We start from the raw sequence: 23,485 nt of genomic DNA, 5'->3' as shown, positions 1-23,485 counted from the left end.
GCATGCTGCGTAGTTAACTAGCTACATGCAGAAATGAATATCATGGACATAGTAAGGTTTTTGGCCTTTAGTTTTGGTGTTTTTATTTTTTGGTGGGGGGAAAAGGGGGAGTTGAATCCCAAGCTTCGGAATTGGCTTTCCATAAACGTATGTTTTTTTTTTCATTCTGCACTAGAAGGCCAACAAGGTTCGAGACCTGCAAGGCTGAGGGGCATCTAAGGTAGGAATCCTCGCGTTGGCGAATGGAGGGGATGTTGCTGACGAAAACGGCGATTTGTTTCCGAAAAGGATCTGGTTGGACGGTTTCGATGTCAGTAGTATTCGTAACGAAAATGAGCAGTTGAATCAATGGTCGCCATATGGATGTATGTAATTGACCCCAAGCTATTGGGAAACCAGCCGTATGCTCTGCACATGTGCATGCATGGACAGTACCTGAACTTTGCGGGCGTAGCTGTATTCTTCCTATCTTACGAAGTGAAGTTCAACTTTTGACAGATGATTTTTAGATTCGTCTCAGCCGCGTGGCACCCGGCGCTATTTTATCCGTCCCAAGCCCTGTGCCTCAGCTTTCATCCGATGTGATGATGATGCGGGGATAGATAATATAAGGCCACTAGGGCAAAAGAGCTCAATCACCACCAGCACCGTGGTGGTATAGAGGGTGCGAATCACCCAATCCAATCCCTCCAACAGATAATTACACACGGCCAAGGGTCGCTAAATTTTTATAGGTTTAGTGAAAATATTGCATTACATACAAAATAATCATGTCATCTGCAGATACTATGCCAAGAGATACTACTTGGAGCAAAAGAGCCTGCAGCTGGTAGTAGAGGGGACGAACCAATCCAAACCCCTAACACTACTATCATATCATCAATAGATTCTATGACAATCATATCATCGATAGATTAGAGCATGAAGATTCAAATGATACTGATATCGCTGTATCTTGTTATCAAAGACACAACAAAGAGCAGTATTTTTATTTTCATATAATTTTTTCTCTATACCGGGTACCGTGTGTAATCATCCATCCCCATGTAATACAGATGTGTGATAGACAAGGATGCCAGCCAAAGCAACGGCTAGCGAGAGACGAACAATTGTGGTATTCAAGCTGTCTTGCACTTCTGCCCACTGCGTAATTCTACAGATCAATTTTCCCTTCCCCCTTTCCCGCTCATCCGGGATTTTAAATCCCGAGTCTCCGCCCCTGTCAATGGCAATGTTGTGGAAGGTGAAATGAGCTGAGCACAAGTCTGTGCAGACTACTACGTCGATGGTGTTGATGAGTGAAGGCCAGGTTCCGAAATAATGAAGTCCTCAAAAAATTCCAAATGGTAGCATTGCTGTTGTGCATCGCTTGATCGCTCTTTGCAGAGCGGCGATAATACCAACTGCCGATCCGATCACTCAGTAGTACAAGCTTGGTCGACTATGCCCTATGACTGTATTCGATTTTCCTTGTCAAAATCTCTGCGATGTTCGGAGCGGAACGCTCGCGGAGTAGTTACCATCTTTGTCCCGGAATCATAGGGAGGGAAAAAAGAAAAAGAAAAAAAAAAAAAGACATAGCAGGCCCAATTGGACGATAATCAGAGTGGGAAGAAAGGACATTGGCCGGAAATGTGAAACGTAAGACCCCGGAGGGAGAAATCCGCGGGCGAGAGTTTTCTTTTCTTTTTATTGTGTTTGATGTAGGCTGCAAGGGGCAAATGTGTGAGTGTAACTATTTCCCGAGTTTTTGGGCCATCTCCTTCACGGAAAAGTTGCATGCATAACCACACCTATGGAGAAGGGTCCAAGGAGACATGGATGTCCACACAGATCGCGACTGTCATAAGCTGTTATAAGGAATTCCTTCCACCCCCCACCCCTTGCAATAGGTCAAGGCGGGGCCGGGGGAGGAGGCACAGGAACTGTATGGGGAGAAAAGGAATATTGGTTTTGTAGAACAATGTTCATCCGTCCATCAATTGACTTCTAGAAAGCGAGTGGCACGTTACTATCGTTTCCAATTTCTGGGGGGGACTACCAACAAGGGTCAAGAAGCACAGACTGCAATCGAAACTGGCCGGAGAAGCGTGAAATTTCATCAGGTTCAAGAGTGAGATGCGAAAAACCTTGTTTTGCTTTCTAGGTTCCTTGTTCGCTTGCCCATAAAATGAGATAGAGAGTGTGAGCATAATATAGTGCCTCCGAGCAACAATGAAAATAGACGACCGGTTAGAGAACTGTTGCTCATTATTTTATTTTATTTATTTAATTAATTATTTTTTTTTTTTCTTCTGACGCAGGAGGCTCCAATTTTTCTGGAAAAAAAAAAGTTTTAACATTTGGTTTCTTGGCTGGAGTTTCAGTCAGTGTCGGAGAGTTTGTTTAGCTGACATCAGCCATAGCCCTAGCAGCCCAATGAGTGCCGTCTCGGTTAACCCGTTATGAAAAGCTGTATGCAGTTAAAATGACACTGCACAGCCGCTTTCCAGGTTGGTTGGAACTCGTGGCATATACATAATAAGTTCGACGTCTCCAACGCCAATTTCGAACACATGCAGCCAAGGATAGGGTTTGCAATGTGAGTTGTCGCAGAACAGACGAACAGACGCAAAGAGAAACATCAAGAAGCGGGTAAGAAAGTGCGTCTACGCCTTGGGGTTGTCCACCCTTACATGCGGACGTTGGGGCGTAGTAAATTAGTAATTGAATGGTTATATCGGGCCACATGCGAAGGTGGATCGACACAGCCCTAAGGTGCATGACCGAGATAAGCACCACAGTTAGGGCCAGGCGGCACTTTTCGAGGGGGTTGGCTGGCGAAGCCAGTTCTCGTAGGTATTGGACTAACCGTTATCAGCAAGGTGAAGTTTTGAAGCTCAGTCGAGACACTGTGCCACAGCGTTTACAGGATCGGAGGGATCGTGACGTGGGTGAGGAGGCCCGGACGCGGAATCGATATTGAGAAACAAATGGAAGCGAAGGCGTGAACTCATAGTTCGTCAGTTGCGCATGAATTGCCACTAAGTAGTAATTGATTGACTCTGACGATTTGCGTGAGGGCGATGAGAAGGAATGAAGGGATTAAAATAATGACTGACGAGCTGCCAAGACCCAACTTCCGGTTGAAAAGCCCCGAGAATTAGGCTAGTGGATCGGCGCGCGTGGGTAAGGCTCATCCTAAATTTAGTTAAAGAATCGCCTCGATCAGCCCGGAGAAGACCAACCAGAGTTGGGGCAGCGTCCAGTTAAAACGGGATCGGGCTGTGGAGAGCCAGGGACCTGGTGGCGCATAAGGGCAGTGTGCAGCACCACTGCACCAGGAAGGCGGATGGAAGGGCAAGACTGAAGACTTGTGGATATTGCTCCATCTGCAGGAATTCGTTCATCCTTGGATTCTCGCCAGTTCATTGTTGATTGGGAGGGGAAGACAGAAAGAAGAGGTAAAAATAAAACCGAGCAACCGCGATAAAGCTCGAGTCCTCCAACCCTCCTTGGTTCACCCGATTTGCCTGCTGAAGTGGAACAACAGAATAAATTGGGAATGCCGTCCAAGATCCATGGTGTGCAGACGGATAATCGTTAATCTCTTTGTCATGTTTCTTTTCTTTTTCCTTCGTTAAGCTGAACTTTGTCGCCAACTATTCCTCTCGATCCGACACTCGCTCGCCCACACACACACTCTCTCTCTTTCTCTCTCTTTCTCTCTCTCTCACGCTCTCTCCACCTCTGTTCCTCTGCTCTGTGGAAGGATCTCCATCCTCTATCGGGAACCAACATTCTCTTCTTGCATACCAAAGGATTATATCCTTCTTTCACACTCATTCCACAGCCTGATCGACCCCCGGCCCTCGTTTCCAGCCCCTCTTGGCCCCGCCTCTTCAACAGTTTCAGACAAACAGCCAAATGCGCTAGAGCGGTCGGAAAAGCGAATCCAGTGCTCTCCTCCGCCACCAACCAACCAGCTCGCCCGTCCTGTTGGAGTGTTCGATTGAGAGTTTGGCTGAACGAGCCATCTGGCTTGCCCAGAGCCTTAACCTGTTCTGTGATCTTTTTTTATCCTCGTCGCCTTAAATTTATCACTCTTGTTGCTCTTTGCCCTCGTATCCCCATTTCCAACCACAAACTCTCTGCGATTTTCTCCGCTGCCCTTCACTCCTTAACATCAGCCCATGTTATTCAACAAGTGAGCTGGCGCTAAAACACCTTCGTTGTCTTATTTTCCAAGTGAGGTCATCCTTTGATTTGGACGTTCTAGTTTGCGCTGGCATCAATCTGACCTGCCCATGTCAGCCTAGAACCCAGAGCCAGCAATTGGAATACCTCCAGCTAAATTGTCATTCCGTTTTTGACTTCATATCATTAATATTTCCTCCTTTACCCTTGTATAAGTCTCGTACTCTTTCCCTCCCTCTTCTCGATGCGGTGACCCTTTGCGACCATGGGTTCGCCTCGTTATTCGGAATTAGGACTGTCCCTGGGAATACTCGAGGAAGATTTACGTTGGTATTGGAAGTTATTAGCAAGCATCTCAGCTTGGCTTCTTCTGGCTGGGTATGTCGAAGTTAACAGCCTTGTCGCCCACAGAATTTCAAAAGACGGAACTAATCGATATATTGGTGTGTTTCTCTAGGTTTGTTGTTTTCCCACTTGCAATCGATAACCATGCGAACAACATGCGCGGCGGCCGGTTTGGTTTGACCGCTGCCGCTACGGCTCTTATCGGTGTTGGCTACCTGGTTTGCGTTGGTTTCTGTTTGCGGTGGAAGAAGAAGCATTATCTGGTTGACTTCATTTTCATGTACGCAAAATATACGCTGCCTACCATTTTAAGAGCTTGCGCGAAAATTGGAACCTTTTATCACAAAACCATGGTACTGACAATGATTCCCGCACCTCACACAGACCATGCTTCGGATCAAGCCTAATAGGCGTCTTTAACGTCGCCTTGAATATTCTAGTCAGGCGATTAACTCCCCTCACCGCCCTCTCTATTTCAGTTATCACCATTTCCACCGTTTCCACCGCCGTATTTGGAGTTGCAGCAATCTATAACTCCCATAATGTCGTTTTCGTCCCACGACGTTCTGCCGTCCGGCGGGGGCGGAACGGAGAGGTTTCAGTCGACGATGCAGAACTGCAACGAAGACAGCTTTTACGGCTTTATTTACAGCAAGGCGCGGACCAGGCGCCGAGTCCTGAAGTATCTCACAGCACCTTCCGCATCGATCTCCCCGATGCGGGCTTAGACGCAGATGAAGAATTGACAGTCAAACCTCAAAGGCCATACGAACGTCCCCTACCACCTTCTCCACCACCAGGTTACAAGCCTGGAAGGCCAAGTAACCGATCACCACCGCGTGACGGAAATAATTCTCCTGCCAAAATACGTCCTCATCGACATGAACCAAGAGAGATGAGACGATCCATCGTCGAATTAGGCGATCTATAGCCAATTTCATGCATATTTATTCCATATCTCGATCTACACATGTCTAAATCCCATATCCACGGAAAACTGGATGCCTTTGGAATGCATTCAAAATGGGCATCTTTTTCATTTAGGGGCTGTGACAATAATTTTTTCCTTTTGTTCCTATACTTTGATATCTCTCGGGGTGTCTTTTTTATTTTCTTCGTTTTATAAAGCGTTATTAGCGATATCCCGGCAGGCGCAGGTTTCCAGTTTCTTATTTCCTTTATAAATTTTATATTTTTGATTCCTCTGTCGACTTATTACTCTCTTTCTGTTTGACTGGATTTATAACCCACAGCAGGATGTCGAGCGTCTTCGGCACAATTTCGCGTCGTCGAAACTCTGAACCATCTATCCATATCCGACCATCCTCCGTTATCCCAATATGCCACACAATGGCCCCTCGCCAAACTCTAGCCATGTGCTGCTTAAATGCTTTCTCTTTACCCTATTTGACAGAAGCGAAAATTGAGAGGGGCAAATTTTTACGAACTCAAAATACGAACACGAAACAACAATCAAAATGATAATGTCAATAAAACGTCATTAGCGAAACAGAATCTCAACATATCATAAAAATATATAGTCGATGAGACCCATCTCATCACCAGATATCATCGATAGATTATCAGGAAATGACTGTCATTTTCATTCATACTCTTTCCCCAACCAAGGCGAGGGAATGGGTGGAAAAGTAACAAAAATAACCACGAATACAAGAATGAACAAACGTGAACACAACCAGAGCCACAAATCACTGGGTATATCACTTCTCTACTTCAAGAACGATCCATTCGTCCTCGCAAGCTGCTCATCATAATAACCCTGGAACGCCTACCACCCCTTATCTGGGCCCCAACCTGCTTCGCAGTTACCTCTGCTTCTTCCTCATCGATCATAATCTTCTTATGACCGGTTCCAGCTGATGCTGCATCAGCCAACAGCTGTGCATGACACGTCTTATCCAGGTTAATGAACCAAAATGCCGCCTCATCGACACTACTCTCCTCCACCGTCAACAGCCCGTGATTCTGCAAAATCACTGCCTTGCCATCCCCAAGCGCCCGCTTCGTGATTCAGCACAACACCGCGGAATTCGCTGTAAACGGCGTGGGATTTGTAGAAGCGCAGCGCGTCCTGGGTCATCATGTCGAGTTCGGTCAAAGATGGAGAAGGCTTTACCAGAAACACTGTGTGCATGGCAGGCAAGGCTAACGTTGGGGCGAGCCTTGTGAATTTCGGAGTGGATGGCAAAGGCAGTTGAATTTACGGGCTCCGTGCCGATGACGACGTCGCCGTTTTCATTGATTAGGATCAAGTCTGAGACGGAGATTTGGGAGAAGTGCTGGGAGAGTGGGTTTAGCCCTGTTTCCATCCTTGAAGTAAGCATTGGTTTGTGAATGGTGTGATGTGGATGTTTATATGGTCATCAGCAGGTGGAGGGAGCCCGATTTGGTATATATATGTCTATGCCCCATTTCCTAGAGGACATCCTTACGCCCTGTCCCCGTGCTCCTTGCCCAAAATTACAGATTCCAGATAACGACAGATATGAAAAATCGGGCCGGCAAAACGAATGCGTAGAAATCACTGGAAACATACAAAAATGATCCGCCAAAAATTGGATTTTTCTCTGATATGTGACCTGCCACACCCTCATCGAAATCGCGATCGGCAAAAACCCGAAACGCCAGCTGCTAGGTGCTGTTTACGGTAGAGCCTCTCTTCCTCAAGACAGTTGAATCTTGGATATTGCTTAATGTTCAACTTCTGGCCGGTCACGGTGCGGTTTTGTATCCGGACTTTGTTCAATGACCCCTGCTGACTTTTTCCCTTGCTGGGACCGGTCTTTTTTGCTCATGAGAGCAATCGGCTCTTCTTTGACGATGGAAGGCGCCATGGCTGTTTTGTTTTTATTTCCTTTTTCCTCTTGTTTTTGCCTTTCCTTTCTTTTTACCGCTTACCTTTTATCGTGTTTCACGCGCAAATTTGGCTTTTTTGTATAGCTATTTTTTATCGTATTTTCCAATAACGTGCGTAATGGATGAATGCGTTTATCGAAAATATCAACAACCAGTGCAATAAGCGTACTCCGTCCCTCTCTCCCAACCCTACCTGTAAATCTTTACCTGATTCAATCCCCACCCATCAAGGCCATCCCCCTCCACGCCACTCGGAATGGGAAGGGGAGGGGAAACGAAAGAACGGGATTACACCGAAAGATCGGATCTTCTGCGTGGTCTTCTCAGTTGGGGAGGGATGGGGAGTTCCGTTCAAAGAGGCGCAACCTGACTTTTGGATAGAAAAAGCCCCGTCTGTATATTTTGCCATGATGATAGTTAATTTCGATTCCATTGCACCCAACTGAGTGAATAACTTGAAGTAACGCATGCGCGTTTTACAATATCCTTTAGATAGTTGACCAGAAAATAATGATGTTCAAGTGATATCTTGTAGAGGAGGCTGCACTGATCTGTATATCTATACAGAAAGTCTCTGTAAATACTCTGTTCTGTAATGTTCACTCGGTTGTTCATTTTATTCTTCTATGACTATTCTGTTGCAGCTCTATTTCTCTTCTGTAATTCATCTCAAGCATGTTTCAGAGCATAATATTGAGTTCCGCGAAGGGTCTGAGAGAGGGGGGGGGGAAAATGGACCCGTTCTGCGAAATGACTTTTCAATTATCAATGCTCATATCTATCAAGCTGATGAACATGTAATATGATCAATGAATGTGATATTCAGTTAGCAATTGATGAACTGAATAGAGAATTGATTTTTAATTACACTGCTACTGTATAAAAAAAAATAGAGAACCAATCAAATTGCACCGATATAGTGATTCAAAAGCTAGCAGCTCTCAAGATCAGAAGCTATCTCAATATTCTGTTGAACTCTTATAGATTCTGAAGAATAATATCTTCTCGTTAGATATTAGCTACCTAGGCTATTTTATCCATGCTGGACCTCGGTATATCCACTCAACCCAAAAGCTTCAACCCGGCAGGTCATATAAAGTTCAAACAACCATTCATTCTAATTTCTCCCGCATAAATTTTTTGATTAATTCTAGAATTCTTGGGAGTTGGATTTTTTGGTCTCTGCCACAGTATATGCTTCCTCAAGCAATCCTTTATCTTCCAACCTCCATATCCGCCACCTCCGTTCGTTTCCCCATCATACGACCGCTATGAAGGTAACCCTTTTCGAACCTCCGCCGAAGGATCCGTCCAAGTCTCATATAGAGAATATCCTCGAGCTGACGCCCGTATCTGACTTTGGGCCGGTAAGAATCCCATCAATATAGCTCGTCAGAACAAAATCCGGCCGGTCATATTTATCAGGATGCTAACCAAGTCTCTATACAGGACGTGTTCACGAACACCCGTCCACTGTGGCATCCGCCGGGTGCCCGTGGAATCTATGGTGGTGCTGCTATCGCTCAATGTCTTGCTGCTGCCCAATTAACCGTTGGCCCTGAATTTTCACCGCACAGCATGCATTGCTATTTCGTGCTGGCCGGTGACTCTGAAATTCCCATCATATACCATGTCGAACGGGTCCGGGAAGGACGGTCCTTTGCGACTCGAACCGTGCAAGCACGCCAAAGGGGCCAACCCATTTTCACCACGACGATAAGTTTCGACCGTGAGGGAGGCGGTGGCAAGAAAAAAGTCGAGCATAGCACGAAGAAACCGGATGTAGCACTGCCACCTTCGAACGGGAATACTGTCGACAGAGGCCCTTTTGAGACGAGAAGGGCTGGTATTCTTAATAGTATGTAGATAAAATGAGAAAAAATGAGAATCCTTTGACGTTTTCCCCTGGACTTAAATCGGAAAGCCAAACTAACTCCCCCCAGGAACCTCCCCCAACGCGGAGCAAAAAGCAATCCACCAATTCATCCGCGCGCGAGGCACCATCACTGGCGGCCGGAAAGCCCACCTTTCTGCGTTAGCATACATGTCCGATAGCTACTTCATCGGCACCGTTGCGCGGGTCCAAAACATTCCCCGTTTCGCATCCCCCAGTGCCCTAAAAGCAGCCATCTGCAAGCTGAAAAACCCTTCCGATCTGGACAGCGAGGAAATCGAGAGATCCACCATGGAGCTTGCGCGGCAAGAAGCTGCCGAATTTTCGGCTGGGTATGCGCAACAACACAGTGGGGATGCTTCGCATGAACCACCGCGGAAGATGGGCATGATGGTCAGTTTGGATCATACAATCTACTTCCACAGTCGTGGAGGGTTTAGGGCCGACGAATGGTTGTTCACCGAAATGACAAGTCCATGGGCAGGCGACGAGAGGGGACTGGTTATGCAGAGGATCTGGGCGCAAGATGGGACGTTGGTGGCTACATGTGTGCAGGAGGTGAGAACTGTGGAATCCTTTCCTTCAACCTCACCAACTCTCGTCCCCGCTGTGAGTATATTTTTTTCATCCATATCCTTTGCTGACACATGATGATTTTCACAATTACTAGGGCGTTGTGCGCTTGAAACAAGACAGTCCCAACAAGGCAACAAAACTGTAAGCAGCAATCAATCGCACGTTATGCCTGAATGCTTGGAATTTTCTCCTTTTTTCTTTTTTTCTATGTTTCCATTTGCGATGCCATATTGCCGTCTTCTGAACACTGCTTTTTTCCTTGCTCTTGGGTTCGTAGAGGTTCGTGGATAGACAACTCTTTGTGTACATAGTTTTTTTATCTATTTTCTTGTGCGGTTTGTGATATATCACAAGACTTGGTTGGCATCGATTGCTATCCCCTTTTTTTCATTTTTCTTGTTCTGTATTACTTCTCATTGTGGCTATTACATGCACAAGGTTGGAATGTTTGATTTTCTTATTTTCCAATTTTTCATTCTCTTCTTTATTTGGGGGTGTGTTGGATGACATTTTCCCAATCTCTGGCCCTATCCATCCAAGCTTATATGCACTATTATTTCTCGCATTTTTCACCACAATATTGCTACTTATGACCACATAAACGACATGATATTTGCACTGCCTCTGGCAGGAGGAAAATTCCCTAAAGATAAGCCAGCGAGCTCGCAGGCAGTACTATTCTCAGGTCTGCTGCTTTCCGATCTCTTTAACAGCGCACATTCGAACGTTTGACATGCCGTCGACGTTTCATACTCCCGGCCGGATTCTCAATAAACCACCATTGCCACGCATATTTCGCGGGAGATCATGACGCGGGAGCGTCCTGGTGTGGGAAAGGGACTCTGTGGAGTTCTTTGTCACTATCTTTATCATCACTTCTACAACTGGCTACTGAGATCCCCCCACCATCCGCACTGATAGACTATCTTCCACATGGCGAACTCGAGTGACTGCGGTTGTAGGTGTGATACTCTCTACACTGCAATGTGCGCTTTCGGACTCGAGGTCTTCACAGCCGGTGATTTTTCTGCGGCAACCTTGAAAAATGACCCTTGAAAACGACACAGATAATGCAACCCCACGCTTCAAAGATTGAGGCGTATCCTACGGACGATTTTCTTACCGAGATAGGGAATGAAAAAGGAAGAAACAGATATACGCTGAGCATCTGTCTTCAGCAAGCCTTCATCCGCAATGTCGGTGGCACTCCGAAAATTCCATTTGCCAAAAAATTCCTATTCACCGTAGCTGCGGGTTGTATGTGACAAGATCTTGAAGAAAACCTTATCATAGTTTTCACATAAACCCTTCCTCACTATTGCGGGAAGTATTGTTCGTGAATCGTGAAGACTAGGTTGGAATTTAATCGAGGAAGGTTCCTGCAGCCGCAATGCATGCAGAAACGAAAATATCGGGATGAAGATAGTCTATGAACTTGTGCGCTCTTATCCAGTCCACTGTTATCTCATAGCCCTTCATCCGTCACACAAGGAAGCGTTAATGAAGTTTCTTAAACAGGAATATACGGGAGAGGGGCCTTGCGGGTATTACTGCTTCATAATTAATGTTTTTGAGGCGGCAACATTGGAAGGACTCATGGTTTTCCCACGACTTGCCAACGAGATACAAAACTTCTGCGATGAGCCCAGCCATTCCATATTCGAATGCGGTGAATCGGGACTGGATATTGGACGACGTGTTCCTCATATCTTCATTTTGAGGGAAAAGTTCGATTTGATAGCAATTTGACCCCGTTCCATCTACCGCAGGAGCCATAAATGGAATAAAACATATAAAATATGGACAAATAGTGGGTGACAGTTCAACGTGTACGGGGCTCAAATTTGAAGCCATGTTCACCTCTTGTCAGTGATTTCAACCCATCTAAAACACACCCACAGGCAGCATCATTAATACACCCCACATCACCTTAATCGCCCCAAGGGACTGTAGAATTAGGGGCTTATATTGGAGATTAGGGGTAGATTAAGGGGTTAGGCTTTGGGAATCTCGGAAAAACAATCTGCACCCAAGGATGACTAATCATCATGTGTATGCTGTTTTAGTGGGTTTGACCCTATTCAAGTGTATCTTCTGACAACTCGGCTTAGAAGAGCATTCACAAGGGTCCACAACAGGGTTCATTCTCCGATCCAGGGATTAATTTCCCGAAGACAATCTGGGGATATTTCCTCGCGGCGTGGGTTCGGCCATTCATCGATTTCCTGGGGGAAATCACCGACAATACGGCGCAATTGGGGGGACTCTGCATCTACCCCATGGGGTTTTGATCGGTTCGCGTTGGCTACTATCTATGGATGCTTGTTATTATTATATCGCAATGCGTCGGTGATTATTTTGTCAGGGTGACGGCACTCACTCTTGGAATTAGAGCCAGCAGCGCGGCACAAGCGCCCCTGCCTTTAAACCTCACACTGGTGTGCGAGTTGGGTCTGAGATACCGACTCTTACCGACGTATATAAGGGAACTATCCAGATGCACACCATATGATCTAGGAAGCTGTGGATCACCCCGGCATAAAACCTACCAGAACATCGTTGCATTGCCCTTGTCAGCAATGCAATGTCAGCAACGCAATGTCAGCAACTCCAGCTTCTTGAGGTCATCGACTTGCAAGTTGCGAAATCCATTCAACTGGGAAGTCAACCAGATCAAGATGTTGCGGACATTGGGACACATGGGGCTTAATCCCCTCCTGTTCCTCTGTATCTTCGGCTCTATCTTCGGCGCCTCTACAACCAGGGAAATCAAGCCATCTTTATAATTTACCCAATTTACCTACCCTTCCTGATTGAATCGTTGAAAATGGTACAGCTATGGACAACGGAGAGCAGTTACAAGGAGTGCAACCAAAGTGACAGCGATGAAAGTGAAGAAAACCCCCCAAAATCGGTATCGCATTTCTTTTGGGCAGCTATTTTCATCGGATTGATAGCGTTCGGCGCCCTCCTTATAGTCCTCGCCCCGAAAAATTGGCTTCGGGGAAACTCATGCGTGTTCGCGTCAGGTTCGAAAGAAGTGTCATCGTCACCGCAACAACAAAACGATGAGGATCTTATTATGGATTGTGGAAAGACACGCGCAGAGGCAGTTGCTCGCGGTTGTGTTTTAGATGTTTTGGGGGCGGCATGGATTCCCCCGCTGTGCTATGACAAGGAGCTTGCTGAAGAATCTGTATTGTCAGATACAGAGCTAGCGAAGGTTGGAGGTTCCGGAATATTCCAGTGGTGGACAGATTACAATCATACCGTTGAAATCTCCCAAGATCGGCTTCAATATCTCGATGATCTGGTGGGATATACCTGGGAGAAATTCCATGTGGCACATTGCTTGTACGATTGGCGAGTACTGGTCAAAGCGGCGAAACGGATTCGAAAAGGTGAACGGAATGTGTATGTGCATATCTCACTGCTGAATTATCAACATGCACACCATTGCAGTGAGGTCATTGCCAACCAAGATCACCGAGTTGGTGCGAGGGCAAAGGTCGATTTAGCACTAGGGAAATGCGTACGACTAGACATGTATTAGGCTCAATTCAAGTTGGAGTATTTTAGAGATGGGGACAACCAGTTTAGAATGCCCACAAATCAACCCCTGAATTCTTCTTAAGGAGTCAACAAATTCTATACGAAATACTATTCTTCATTCTATATAAAAGTTGATATTCGTTCAGAGAATTAATGTTACAGGAAAGGGAAAAGGAGAAGATGAAAATTCTATTCATGGTATATCGGGAAGGACTATGTCTCCAGGCCTCCTCTCAGCTTTGTCATTTTCACGGGAGCTCTGATGTTTCTCTGTCCACTTTCTGATTGCCTCAAAGTTTCGACATTTGTGGACAGTATTGAAATCAGCAAATGGTCCAACATGTTTCACCCACCATTGTGGCAACAGCCCTACATCTGCCGTACACATAACATACTGACGAAGCATGTCGATACAATGTCCTGTTGATTTTTATTATTTACCAGTTAATGAGCATGTCCTTTCTGGGGATCATTGGGTATGACGCACCGATATGTGTTTTAAGCCTCTCCTCTGGATCCAAAAAGGGCCCTCCCCCTAACTTCGAATAATATTCGAAATTGAAATGTGAGGTTTGACGGAGCAAATTCTTTGGCAACCAATCAGCATACATTATATATATATGCTTGGAGAAATGGAGAAGTTGCGTCTGCCCACTCACCACACAATGGAGATGATGAAAAACCCCAATATGCGCGAAAAAGCCTCCACCTTGTTCTTTCATTCGTTTCACCTGCCCTTGTTTAATTCCGTATTTTTCTGCTTCATCCTCCGGAACAAGCACTGACGCGACTAGGAACCGGTTTTGATATATGTTAACCCAAGTCCTCTACGATTCGATTCAACATAAACATCATGGAGACGGGTGACATACAACGCGTGCCGAGAGCGAGCCATGCTTCATCGACCAGTGGCCCTGGTGGTTGTCGGTAAATCGTTGCTTTCGTGAAAGAGCCATTGAAGAGGACAGGTTCATACGTTATATCAACATCCTTCAAAACAGGCGAAGCTGGGTGCCCATCATCAGACAAAATAAATATGCTTAGTTCCACACTTCAGGACCAGTTACAACAGTAAATTATCAATTCCCTTGCTTGGACTACTTACAATATTGAGTGGTGTGTCTGCTGCATATTTTATCCAGATTTCGGGGTTTGAACTGTTCTGCAAGAAGTATGAAATTGCAAAACACAGAGATACCCAACACAATTGAGACAACAAAATGATTCAAACTCCGGAAAAGTTGTCGGTTAGGAATTTTGTGTTCAGTTTCTTTCAAAAGAGAGAGATTCTCTTCTTCATCCAAACGTGAACCCATGTCTGAAGTGCTCAGACTCACCATTCTGTGTAGCCTCTGGTCTTTGGATACAATGGCTATCACAGAATGTCTTCGCAAAGTCGTCCTCCTCCGACTCCAAGTGGGAATTCGACTCCTGAGGCAGGGAGACAACAACCCCGCTCAAGATATCCGCGGCTTTCGTTATCTAGCTGCAGCTTCCCACAGATTGCGTCTGAGAGTTGTCATAACGCCATAAATACTAAGGAAAGGCGTTTCGTTTTTAAATGTAACCCAATATCTGGGGAAAGAATCGGTTTTCTGAGCATAAATCCGGGTTCCACGATAAAGAAACTTGCTGACTTCGAAACGGCATCAGCAGGCTGACGTCGATTCGGCATCACAGTGGAACATGTCAGCAAAACCAGCGATGCCGATGGAAAAATTGACAGTGCCGAGCATCAGGATTCTCTCGGCATTCCATCACGACAGCAATTGACCAGTTGATGCCAGATGGGAGAATTCATTGAAAGAATACTTAATGGCACAGATTTGTGCTATTTCAGCATCTGTTTAGAACAAACTTGCACTCACATTCCATTAGAAAATCCAAGCATCAACGTCAAGAATCCTTTCTTCATCAAGAAAAACTCCAAAACAACAATTCTACCAACCTCAAAATGAAGGCCTTCTATTCTTTCGCTCTCCTCATCGCGGCTGCTCTCGTCTCTGCCGCACCCGCTGACGTAAGTACAGTGGCTTGGATTTTGATGTTGTCGAACAACTGCTGATAGCTATTGCAGAAGCCTGCTGGCAAACTCGTTCCCAAGGGTGAAGTTACTGGCGGCCGCGAGTACCTCTACTACGTTGTTCCCTCTGCCGAAGATGATAAGGCCTATTAAGTGAATACTCTGGCAACTCAAATTGAAGAGACAATGGTGGGTTCGGTCATTTAGGCGGGGAAGAACATCGTTCTCTAGTTGGGTCACTGGGGGTGCGGGATGGCGGACCGACCAGGGGGCGGAACGGGGATAATGTATCTAGTGCATAGCTTCTATCTATGTGTGGAGGGATTCCAAGATTGACATGTCAGCATATCCCGAAACAGATCTTCCAAGGAAATAAGGAGTAGATAGAAACTTAAATCCAAGTGGGTTGCAAATTCTACATTCAAAGGGGAACCTACTTCGCATTGTAGCTCCTCTGATTTCAGCCAACACCTGATAACGTAGAGCAAAACCTGTAATTAGCGTTACCAAACGGCTCTTTGCGGGGGCACTGTGGAACTGAGCCAAGAACCGATGTGATTACTTTGATAGTTATAGCAGTGGCTACGAGCAAAATAAGCCTAATCAATGTGACCAGACATGTAGGAGTCAAATCCTCTCGCCAGCTAACCCATCATGCCCCCCCTCCTAAGCTTGCTCCTAATTGATTTCCTTTCAGAAATGCCGTTTCACACATGTATATCTAAAGCGCAGTCTATACCCTTCATATTTGAGCTCTAACAATCATCTTTTTGAATAATCCATTTGCGCTGAATATACCACGCGCCCAGGTCATTTAAGATGTTTAAAACCGACCCTTTCCCCACGAAGCCGAAGAAGAGATATTTCCCTCATGGCCTTTCAGGATGTGCTCTCTTTTCGGTCATTCTCTGTGCTATAATTTCACTTTGGGGAGCATACCTGATCGGATCGAGCCGCTACCATCTGGACAACGGCAACCGGGGGAAATCCCCTATTCCAACTTGTAGGTATCACCCTCTCCCACGCCCTTTGGAGTGGCATGTTTAGAGACTTTATGCTTTTCGTGAGAGTTGCCTTACTGAGAGAAAAATTTTCTGTCTCTCTTTTTTCTTTTTTCTTTTTTGCAGTACCGTTTCTGAAAGAGCCTGTTGTTTTCAACCCGGATCCCCGCTGGTCTGGCTCGGACGCCCTAACCCACAAACATTGGGAAAAGGAGCATCTTAATGGTTTCACACATTCATTTGTCCTAGACAATCCGCGGGATTACGGACTCGAGGAGGGGATTCCCTCTAGAAAAGGTTTTGAGCGGTTTGGTATCAGCATGTACCATCAGCTCCATTGCTTGGTATGTTTTAGCTCAATCCCATGAAAATATATGAAGAAAAAATAATGGTGATGATGATGACGATGGTGATGATAATGATAATGACAATAATAATCTTTGAGTTACTGATCTCCAGCTCATAGGCAAGCATTCGGATGGCCTATTTCAATCAAACAGACAACTATCAACATCGACGGGATGAGGTGGACATGAAGATGCTGGGCCACCTTCACGTTGATCATTGCTTTGATTATCTGAGACAGGCAATCCGATGCTCTGCCGACCCCACACTTGAGTGGGGTCGAGCGGAAAGGAACGGAAAGCCAGTGGAAATTGATGGATGGGGTGTTCCTCACCGCATTTGCAAGGATGTGAGTGTTTTCGAAGAGTTTATTGCGCAGCACCAATAAGATTCTTCTTTTTCCTCCTCGATATCGCGGCCAGCAAGAGGGAGGGAAGGGGGAAGGGGGAAAGGAGTGGGGTTTGGGGAGAACGTTTTGAAGTTAATCATGGAGTGGACGAGAGAAACTATGTAACAAGCCGTACAAGTCACAAGATCTTCCTTGTTTCCATAGAAGGATCATAATCATCAGGGATGTCTAGACAAATGCCTACTAAAGGCCTTCCTTCGCCGATTTTGCCTGGACCCCTACGCAGCCTATCCCGGAAGAAAATTTGTTCTCCATCCCAATGGGGGAGAGACGGATTCGAGTTGAACGTGGGTAGAAATAGAAAATCAAAATTTCTAACCATGCCATAGAGTTTAGCTCCTTTTTTATCCTCTTCGAGATCCTGCAATCCTATAACATTGGGATTCTATTTTTCTTCTAGAGATGGAAACATATACGAATCATTGTCAGTTAATTAGAGGAATGGTTGGTGGACCCTGCTGACGGGTCCTCCTGAGTGGAGATACTGATTTAGCTGACGGGCACTGTTGCTTGAACATGGGTGATTCGAGCTACGATGAGAGCTATTTTCCTCGCCACGTCAACGGGGTACCTGATCCTGTTGCCCTTCCAAAATTTTCGGGATGTGCTGTATGACGACAACAGAATTTGAAATTAGAAATCGGAAATAACAAAGAGCGGAAGACGGAATCAACCTACAATGAGTAAGAACGGGTTCAGAGCCGAGCTTCCTCATTTGGGCTTATGAATGCGGGATGTATTGGTTGCAGCGCTAAGGACGGCGGTGTTCGGACCCAGGAAAAATACCCACAAGCACGACACAAGCACGACACAAGCACGACACAAGCATAAGCCAAGCATCCCGCTACTGGAGGTGGATTCTCCACGGCAACGTAACTGAACGCGGAGACGTCGGCGGGATGTCGCAACAGAGCGAAGAGCGAAGAGCGAAGAGAGATGACGGCTGATCCATGCCTGATGAAAGTATGTATGTATTGTACATCCAGACGGATTGGAAATCATAAACAATAAAAATAAAAATAAAAATAAAATAATAAAATACTAATAATTAGGTAAATAGGTCACGAAGTATTCCCCACACTGAAGGCTCAACAATAATGCGAGTATGTGTAGCGTAACTTGCATACTACCGAACCAGTTGAGCTGGGCCAGACTGAACTAAGTAGAGTCCCATTGTTTGTTTGATAGATGGCTCACGTTGAAAGCCTTGTCCAGCACGTATTTTTCCTTTCACCATCTCATGGTCCTCCATTCATCCCATCGCTGCAGCTAGAGTCAGAATGATTTTGCATCATCTCTCCTTAGGTTTACGATGACACCGAAACTCTGACTCGCATTGCCAGCCAATTGGTCTCACGTTGTGATCTTCAAGGACCCATGTGAGATTTCAGTTCAAGTCTCCCGGAATCGTTTTCGGGTGCAACCTTTTACCCCATACTGCTCAGTGCTCGGGGGAAGAGAGATCCCACCCCGCAATCACAGCAGGAGATCTCAAAACCATATTCTCCGACTCTACCCAAACCAGGTATGTACCCCTCGTTTCAGAGCGATTGATGAAAAATTAAGCAATGCGTCCAAGAATGACCCTTACGATACCAAGATATCATATGTGGAAAAGCTTGTCGATCGATTGCTATGAAGTGACTAGCGGATCAACTGCTTTGTGGGTTTTGGATCCAAGTCAGAAATATGCAAGGTTCCCGCTACTTCCCGCTAAAATAAAGCCAGTTTATTCGGCAAGTGAGTTTATCGTGCTTAGTTGACTAAAACGTGAGCAGCTAATTTCCCATGGTTAGCCATGTGAGCATGCATATGCAATATACCACAAAATATTATTAATAACGACCCAGATTAGCCAATTCTGTTGGGATGGGACCTTGCATCCTGCAGATATACATGTGAATATTAACACTCTTCCTTGACCAATGTTGTCATTGACGTTTTCTGACGGTTATTTCATTAAAGAACATAAGTCCACACAAAGTTGATCTTGCCGATGTGGCAATCGTCAGAAGAGAACAAAACCGAGGAGAAAACTCCTCGAGAGCAGCTCGCGGCGAAAGAACGCCGTCGTCTTCAGAATCGGATTGCTCAAAGGAATCACCGTACGCTGTCCATCCCTTATCCAGAGGAGAATCGGCGACCAAAGCTAAGTGACACGAATAGGTAAAAAGAAGGCCCAGCTGAACGGAAATGAGGAGCAAAAATTACGAGAGGGTCCCAATGCACATGCCGATGTGCAGGTACAGCCGAGCAATAATATCAAATATAACGAACACGCTTCGGACGAGGATCCCGCGAATGTGCATGGATCACTTGCCCTTTCGCATGCCCCGCCGTTCGGTAAGGCCTGTCGCTCGTCAAACATTCACGACCACTATCGGCATATCCCCGCTGTATGGCAATCCGACAATCAAATCATAAACCACTCCTCTCGCTCCTCTCAACAGCGCCGGCGCGCCAACGAGATTTGCAGCACGAGCACCACCCTGGGGAATTTGTGGAGGGACCAGGATATCCCCCAAAATCCCAGTGGAGTCACAAGGCCCCAATTCTCAGAAGATGTAGGGAATCTAAGTTGCCTGGTGACCAACAGTCCTGACCTTAGCGCGGCGTTCGATGGGACGGATTCTGATATCGGCAGCCCTGCCGCACAATCTTATTCTGCGGCGCTTGCTACAATTGAACCTTGTCCACCTTTATCATCCGCACAAACATCTGTCTCCGAGGATGATCTCGGCTTGATCGGCGTTCCCCCAGGATGGCCAGGGAATATATTCGGCCCACCCAAAAGACTGCGCTCCTATAGCGAGAACACAGGAAGGATCGCTCAGAGCTCTCCTTTTCTCATGCATTTAGAGAGCCATTCAGAGCCCGAAAAATGTCATGATGACTCCGAGGGTAAAATGGCGCTTCACCTATCCGCAGAGAATGGCCACGCCAATATTGTGCGATGCCTCTTAGAATTCGGGTCCGATATCAACAAGCGCGATGGGTCTGGGGCTTCTGCGTTGCATTACGCAGCTGGAACAGGGAATGTGGAGGTTATTTCAATCTTGCTCGAGAAAGGCGCTGATGGGAATACCGTAGACCTTCAAGGACGCACTCCTCTGCACATAGCGGCCGAAAGGGGCCACGAAGCTGCTGTTAGGATTTTAATTCAGTCAGGAGCCAGGGTAGATATTCAAATCCAAAGGAATCACGTTTCCAACAGATATAACACTTAAATATAAACCCATAGCCAGTGCTCATTTTGAACGCATGTCTCTAGAGCATCATCGCACTGAGGGCCACGTGCAACATGGACGTTGAAAATCATGTCAGCTTTTCTCAACATTGTCATTTATACAATATAGACATTTGTTCAGTAGATGCCGTAAGGCTGCGTAGTTATATATATGCCAATGTAACTTAGTTATACCTTCTCTAATTAGTAAGCCAGTGCGCAAGGGATAATATCTACCTGGAGGAATATTGGCCAGTATCTTTAAAAACTGACATTCCGAGATGGATTTGAACTTTTCAGCCTCGCATGAAGCTGCTGAGCATATTTGCAATTCGCAATTCTCGCTTCTCTGAAAAGCGAGTCATTAGATAGTATCGCTGCAGTCAGAGCCCATAATGTCGATTATGAGGTAATGCTTGGCCAAAATATCCATATACATCTCCAGCCTAGCGCTTAAAGCGCTCCTCAACATCGTTACGCCACCTGGTATTCGACAAGAATAGCACGTGTGAGAGATAGCTGGAATAAACGAAGTATGGTCCAACAGAGATCCATGAAGGGGGATCGGGAGGGAGGCAAAGGCTATGTATAAAATACAGTCACAGTTGCCCTAATTCAAAGGCGGATCAATCAGGGCTAAACTTTATTGCAACCTCTCCTAAACTTCCCGTCTGCGCCCCCGTGGGGAAACAAAGACGAAAAAGAAAACACAACGGGCCAATGTAAAGGAAAGTTTCCTTAGAATGGTGAAGGACGGTGAAATTTGAACCGCCTTCTGGGTTGCTTACTAAGCTGCATTCTCCTTTCCAACGTCATGTCTCTCAAGTTAAAAATTTTGCTGATCCCTTCATAGCCAGATATATCTCGTTGAGCCTGTTAACGCTAGACAATTTGTTTATAACACTCACATGGTTCTGTGCGTAGCCTTTCGATCTCTGCTGTGTTATATTACCCCTATCTACATTGATTTGGCTCCTCCCTGAGTTTCAGCCACCCAAATACTGCAGACCCCCAATGGTCTCTCCCCTTATATTTCCCCACTGCATCGGGCCAACTTTTTATTTCCGTCACAAGATTCCTTAGCTCTTCTAACGGGAGTGCCTGGAGACGCGTTAGGGAAGTTTTTACTCCAAACACTATCGCTCTGGATTTCGGTAATCTGCGAAACGTCTGTCTTTCGCGACGAAGAAGAATATCCTCTGGCCGAGGTTCAACATCTCTGTGGCCCAATCCAACCGGCTGAAAAAGAATCGAACTCAGCGATTCATCAGGCTTCGTTACCTGAATAAAATAACTCGACCGTTCCATTGGCGAGTCTACTGTTAGCCGCGATAGAAACCTACAGTTCAATTAGTCGAATTGCACTTTTCTTTGGTCGATGCTGGGATATGACCAACTTATTGACAGAGAACTCAATCTCCTTATGCCATAGAGGAACAGGCCCGTGCATCTGAGCAATGGTATATCCAATTCTCTCCATGGCGCACCATCCCACGGGGAATAGACTGGCTGTCGCCGCTCTACCTTGTTTTCAGCAAGTGGTCCCTCGGCCGGTTATAAGTTGATAGGACTTACAGGTAACTCTGACCAGCTTCATTCTCCAATACGATACTGAGATCTTCCATCGCAAGTCGAGCTGCTACCTCGAGTGGCTCAAACCTATTGGTGGGATCTCCGAGACGGTATACCTCGCCTGTCGTTGTGATACTAACCTCATTTTTATCCATCACAAATACATCAGGGTATCGACCGCATAGATATGTGGCAACTTCATGCAGCAATTCCTCGCAAGCATGTCGGGCTTCGGGGAGGCATTGGAATACTTTGATTCTTTGAGTCCGAAAAAGGGAGTCGCGCAACTCGTGCTGCTCCATATAATTTTTATCGATCGTCAACCAGTTGCGCTGATCGAGCCTTCTGAGCCCCATGTTGGTGCGGTACTTGGCCCTGCCCTTGATTTGTTCGACTGGGTAGGGAGACAGGTTTTCCAAATCAAAGCCTGCTTTCCCCTTTCCCACTTTGGATTTCAAGAACGACCAAATAATTTCACCGAGGAGGATAAGGAGAAGTAGAAAAAAAAGCAAATGCCAGAAGACTTCCATATTGACCTGCGAGGCGTTTGGGTGGCAGTCACCCACAGAATTCGACACAATTTGTTTTGACGGATGCGGGTTAACTCAAAAGATCATGAAGTAAGGGGCGAGTTGGCGGCCTTAAGGTCATGTATGAAATCAACTGGAAACATTCATTTGAATAATACTAAACTTCTTTGCTCCATTTTTGTTCTTGCTGTCCCAGATTTTCCTCAATAGAAAATCTAGGAGGAGGTATTGCCGACGTCCCAGCCCATCCGAAAATTAAAATCCTCCCTACTGGTAGGATTGATATGGAATTTCGGCGGCCTCTGCGGGTCTAATTCTTTCCAAGACTGATGTGCATAACTCCGGCATCTGAGTTTAAAATCGAATAGCAACACTTATTCCGCAAGAAATCCGTACGCTAGAGGCCCTGCATTACTTATGTGGACCCTATGCAGAGCCACCAATCCTGCTTGGAAGTATTATATTGTCGTGTTTTTGTCACATTAGTTTGGCTTCTCTGTGCCAAAGAACGATGACGCTCAAGACAAGGATATGTGCATATGATACAACTTCTACGAAAGCTCCATGGGCTTTTGGGGGAAAGAATTTCGACAACAAAAATTAAATGCCGTCGACCGACTGCTAGGATTGATCCTCAGGATTGCCATTGCTCCTGCATCGTTTTGCTCGCATGTGTTTTTTTTTTTTTTTTTTTTTCTCACCGTTCTTTCTATATCGCCGCTTTCTTCTCAAAAGCCGCGGTTACCGCCAACCCATGTTTGGGCCATTTCTTCAGATCATCCGAATTATGAATTGGAAAAAGTATAATTGAAAATTTGATAAATTACCCTGCGCAAGCCGTTTGCCTTCTTTCCCGGCCGGTTATCTAAAGATATCCACTTGTCAATATGGTTCGTTAGCTTCCCTCCGCTCATCTGGCATTTGTTAATTGAGCATCCAATTGTTACAGATCAGAATTT

At 45.8% G+C, this 23,485-nt stretch overlaps 8 protein-coding genes across 8 annotated transcripts; 4 read left to right on the top strand and 4 right to left on the bottom strand.

Moving 5' to 3' along the window:
- Nucleotides 1-2,335: 2,335 nt before the first annotated feature.
- On the bottom strand, nucleotides 2,336-3,411 carry HCBG_03832 (uncharacterized protein; the record flags this gene model as incomplete). Its single annotated transcript, XM_045430881.1, has 4 exons — nucleotides 2,336-2,354; nucleotides 2,395-2,452; nucleotides 2,676-2,846; nucleotides 3,228-3,411. The coding sequence occupies 4 exons, from the start codon at nucleotides 3,409-3,411 to the stop codon at nucleotides 2,336-2,338; spliced, it is 432 nt and encodes a 143-aa protein (XP_045289024.1).
- A 1,030-nt stretch (nucleotides 3,412-4,441) lies between these two features.
- Nucleotides 4,442-5,452, top strand: HCBG_03831 (uncharacterized protein; the record flags this gene model as incomplete). Its single annotated transcript, XM_045430880.1, has 3 exons — nucleotides 4,442-4,554; nucleotides 4,634-4,801; nucleotides 4,906-5,452. 3 exons carry the CDS (start codon nucleotides 4,442-4,444, stop codon nucleotides 5,450-5,452), a joined length of 828 nt encoding a protein of 275 aa, XP_045289023.1.
- A 256-nt stretch (nucleotides 5,453-5,708) lies between these two features.
- HCBG_03830 (class II aldolase/adducin domain-containing protein) lies at nucleotides 5,709-7,376 on the bottom strand (the record flags this gene model as incomplete). Its single annotated transcript, XM_045430879.1, has 5 exons — nucleotides 5,709-5,924; nucleotides 6,352-6,543; nucleotides 6,693-6,852; nucleotides 7,079-7,173; nucleotides 7,245-7,376. 5 exons carry the CDS (start codon nucleotides 7,374-7,376, stop codon nucleotides 5,709-5,711), a joined length of 795 nt encoding a protein of 264 aa, XP_045289022.1.
- A 1,293-nt stretch (nucleotides 7,377-8,669) lies between these two features.
- On the top strand, nucleotides 8,670-10,519 carry HCBG_03829 (acyl-CoA thioesterase II; the record flags this gene model as incomplete). Its single annotated transcript, XM_045430878.1, has 4 exons — nucleotides 8,670-8,765; nucleotides 8,848-9,256; nucleotides 9,342-9,850; nucleotides 9,963-10,519. 4 exons carry the CDS (start codon nucleotides 8,670-8,672, stop codon nucleotides 10,011-10,013), a joined length of 1,065 nt encoding a protein of 354 aa, XP_045289021.1.
- A 2,176-nt stretch (nucleotides 10,520-12,695) lies between these two features.
- HCBG_03828 (uncharacterized protein) lies at nucleotides 12,696-13,421 on the top strand (the record flags this gene model as incomplete). Its single annotated transcript, XM_045430877.1, has 1 exon — nucleotides 12,696-13,421. The coding sequence occupies one exon, from the start codon at nucleotides 12,696-12,698 to the stop codon at nucleotides 13,419-13,421; it is 726 nt and encodes a 241-aa protein (XP_045289020.1).
- A 192-nt stretch (nucleotides 13,422-13,613) lies between these two features.
- HCBG_03827 (uncharacterized protein) lies at nucleotides 13,614-14,551 on the bottom strand (the record flags this gene model as incomplete). Its single annotated transcript, XM_045430876.1, has 5 exons — nucleotides 13,614-13,795; nucleotides 13,816-13,840; nucleotides 14,080-14,210; nucleotides 14,293-14,471; nucleotides 14,526-14,551. 5 exons carry the CDS (start codon nucleotides 14,549-14,551, stop codon nucleotides 13,614-13,616), a joined length of 543 nt encoding a protein of 180 aa, XP_045289019.1.
- A 4,643-nt stretch (nucleotides 14,552-19,194) lies between these two features.
- On the top strand, nucleotides 19,195-20,425 carry HCBG_03826 (26S proteasome non-ATPase regulatory subunit 10; the record flags this gene model as incomplete). The annotated part of the gene is made up of 2 exons (XM_045430875.1): nucleotides 19,195-19,303; nucleotides 19,365-20,425. 2 exons carry the CDS (start codon nucleotides 19,195-19,197, stop codon nucleotides 20,423-20,425), a joined length of 1,170 nt encoding a protein of 389 aa, XP_045289018.1.
- Nucleotides 20,426-20,788: 363 nt separating this feature from the next.
- Nucleotides 20,789-22,526, bottom strand: HCBG_03825 (uncharacterized protein; the record flags this gene model as incomplete). Its single annotated transcript, XM_045430874.1, has 4 exons — nucleotides 20,789-21,006; nucleotides 21,387-21,743; nucleotides 21,790-21,944; nucleotides 22,000-22,526. 4 exons carry the CDS (start codon nucleotides 22,524-22,526, stop codon nucleotides 20,789-20,791), a joined length of 1,257 nt encoding a protein of 418 aa, XP_045289017.1.
- Nucleotides 22,527-23,485: the final 959 nt, after the last annotated feature.

This window comes from Histoplasma capsulatum, assembly GCF_000150115.1.
Source record: "Histoplasma capsulatum G186AR genomic scaffold supercont2.4, whole genome shotgun sequence".
NCBI lineage: Eukaryota > Fungi > Ascomycota > Eurotiomycetes > Onygenales > Ajellomycetaceae > Histoplasma > Histoplasma capsulatum.
The sequence above is the reverse complement of the archived record's forward strand: the minus strand, read 5'-3'. Positions and strand labels throughout refer to the sequence as shown.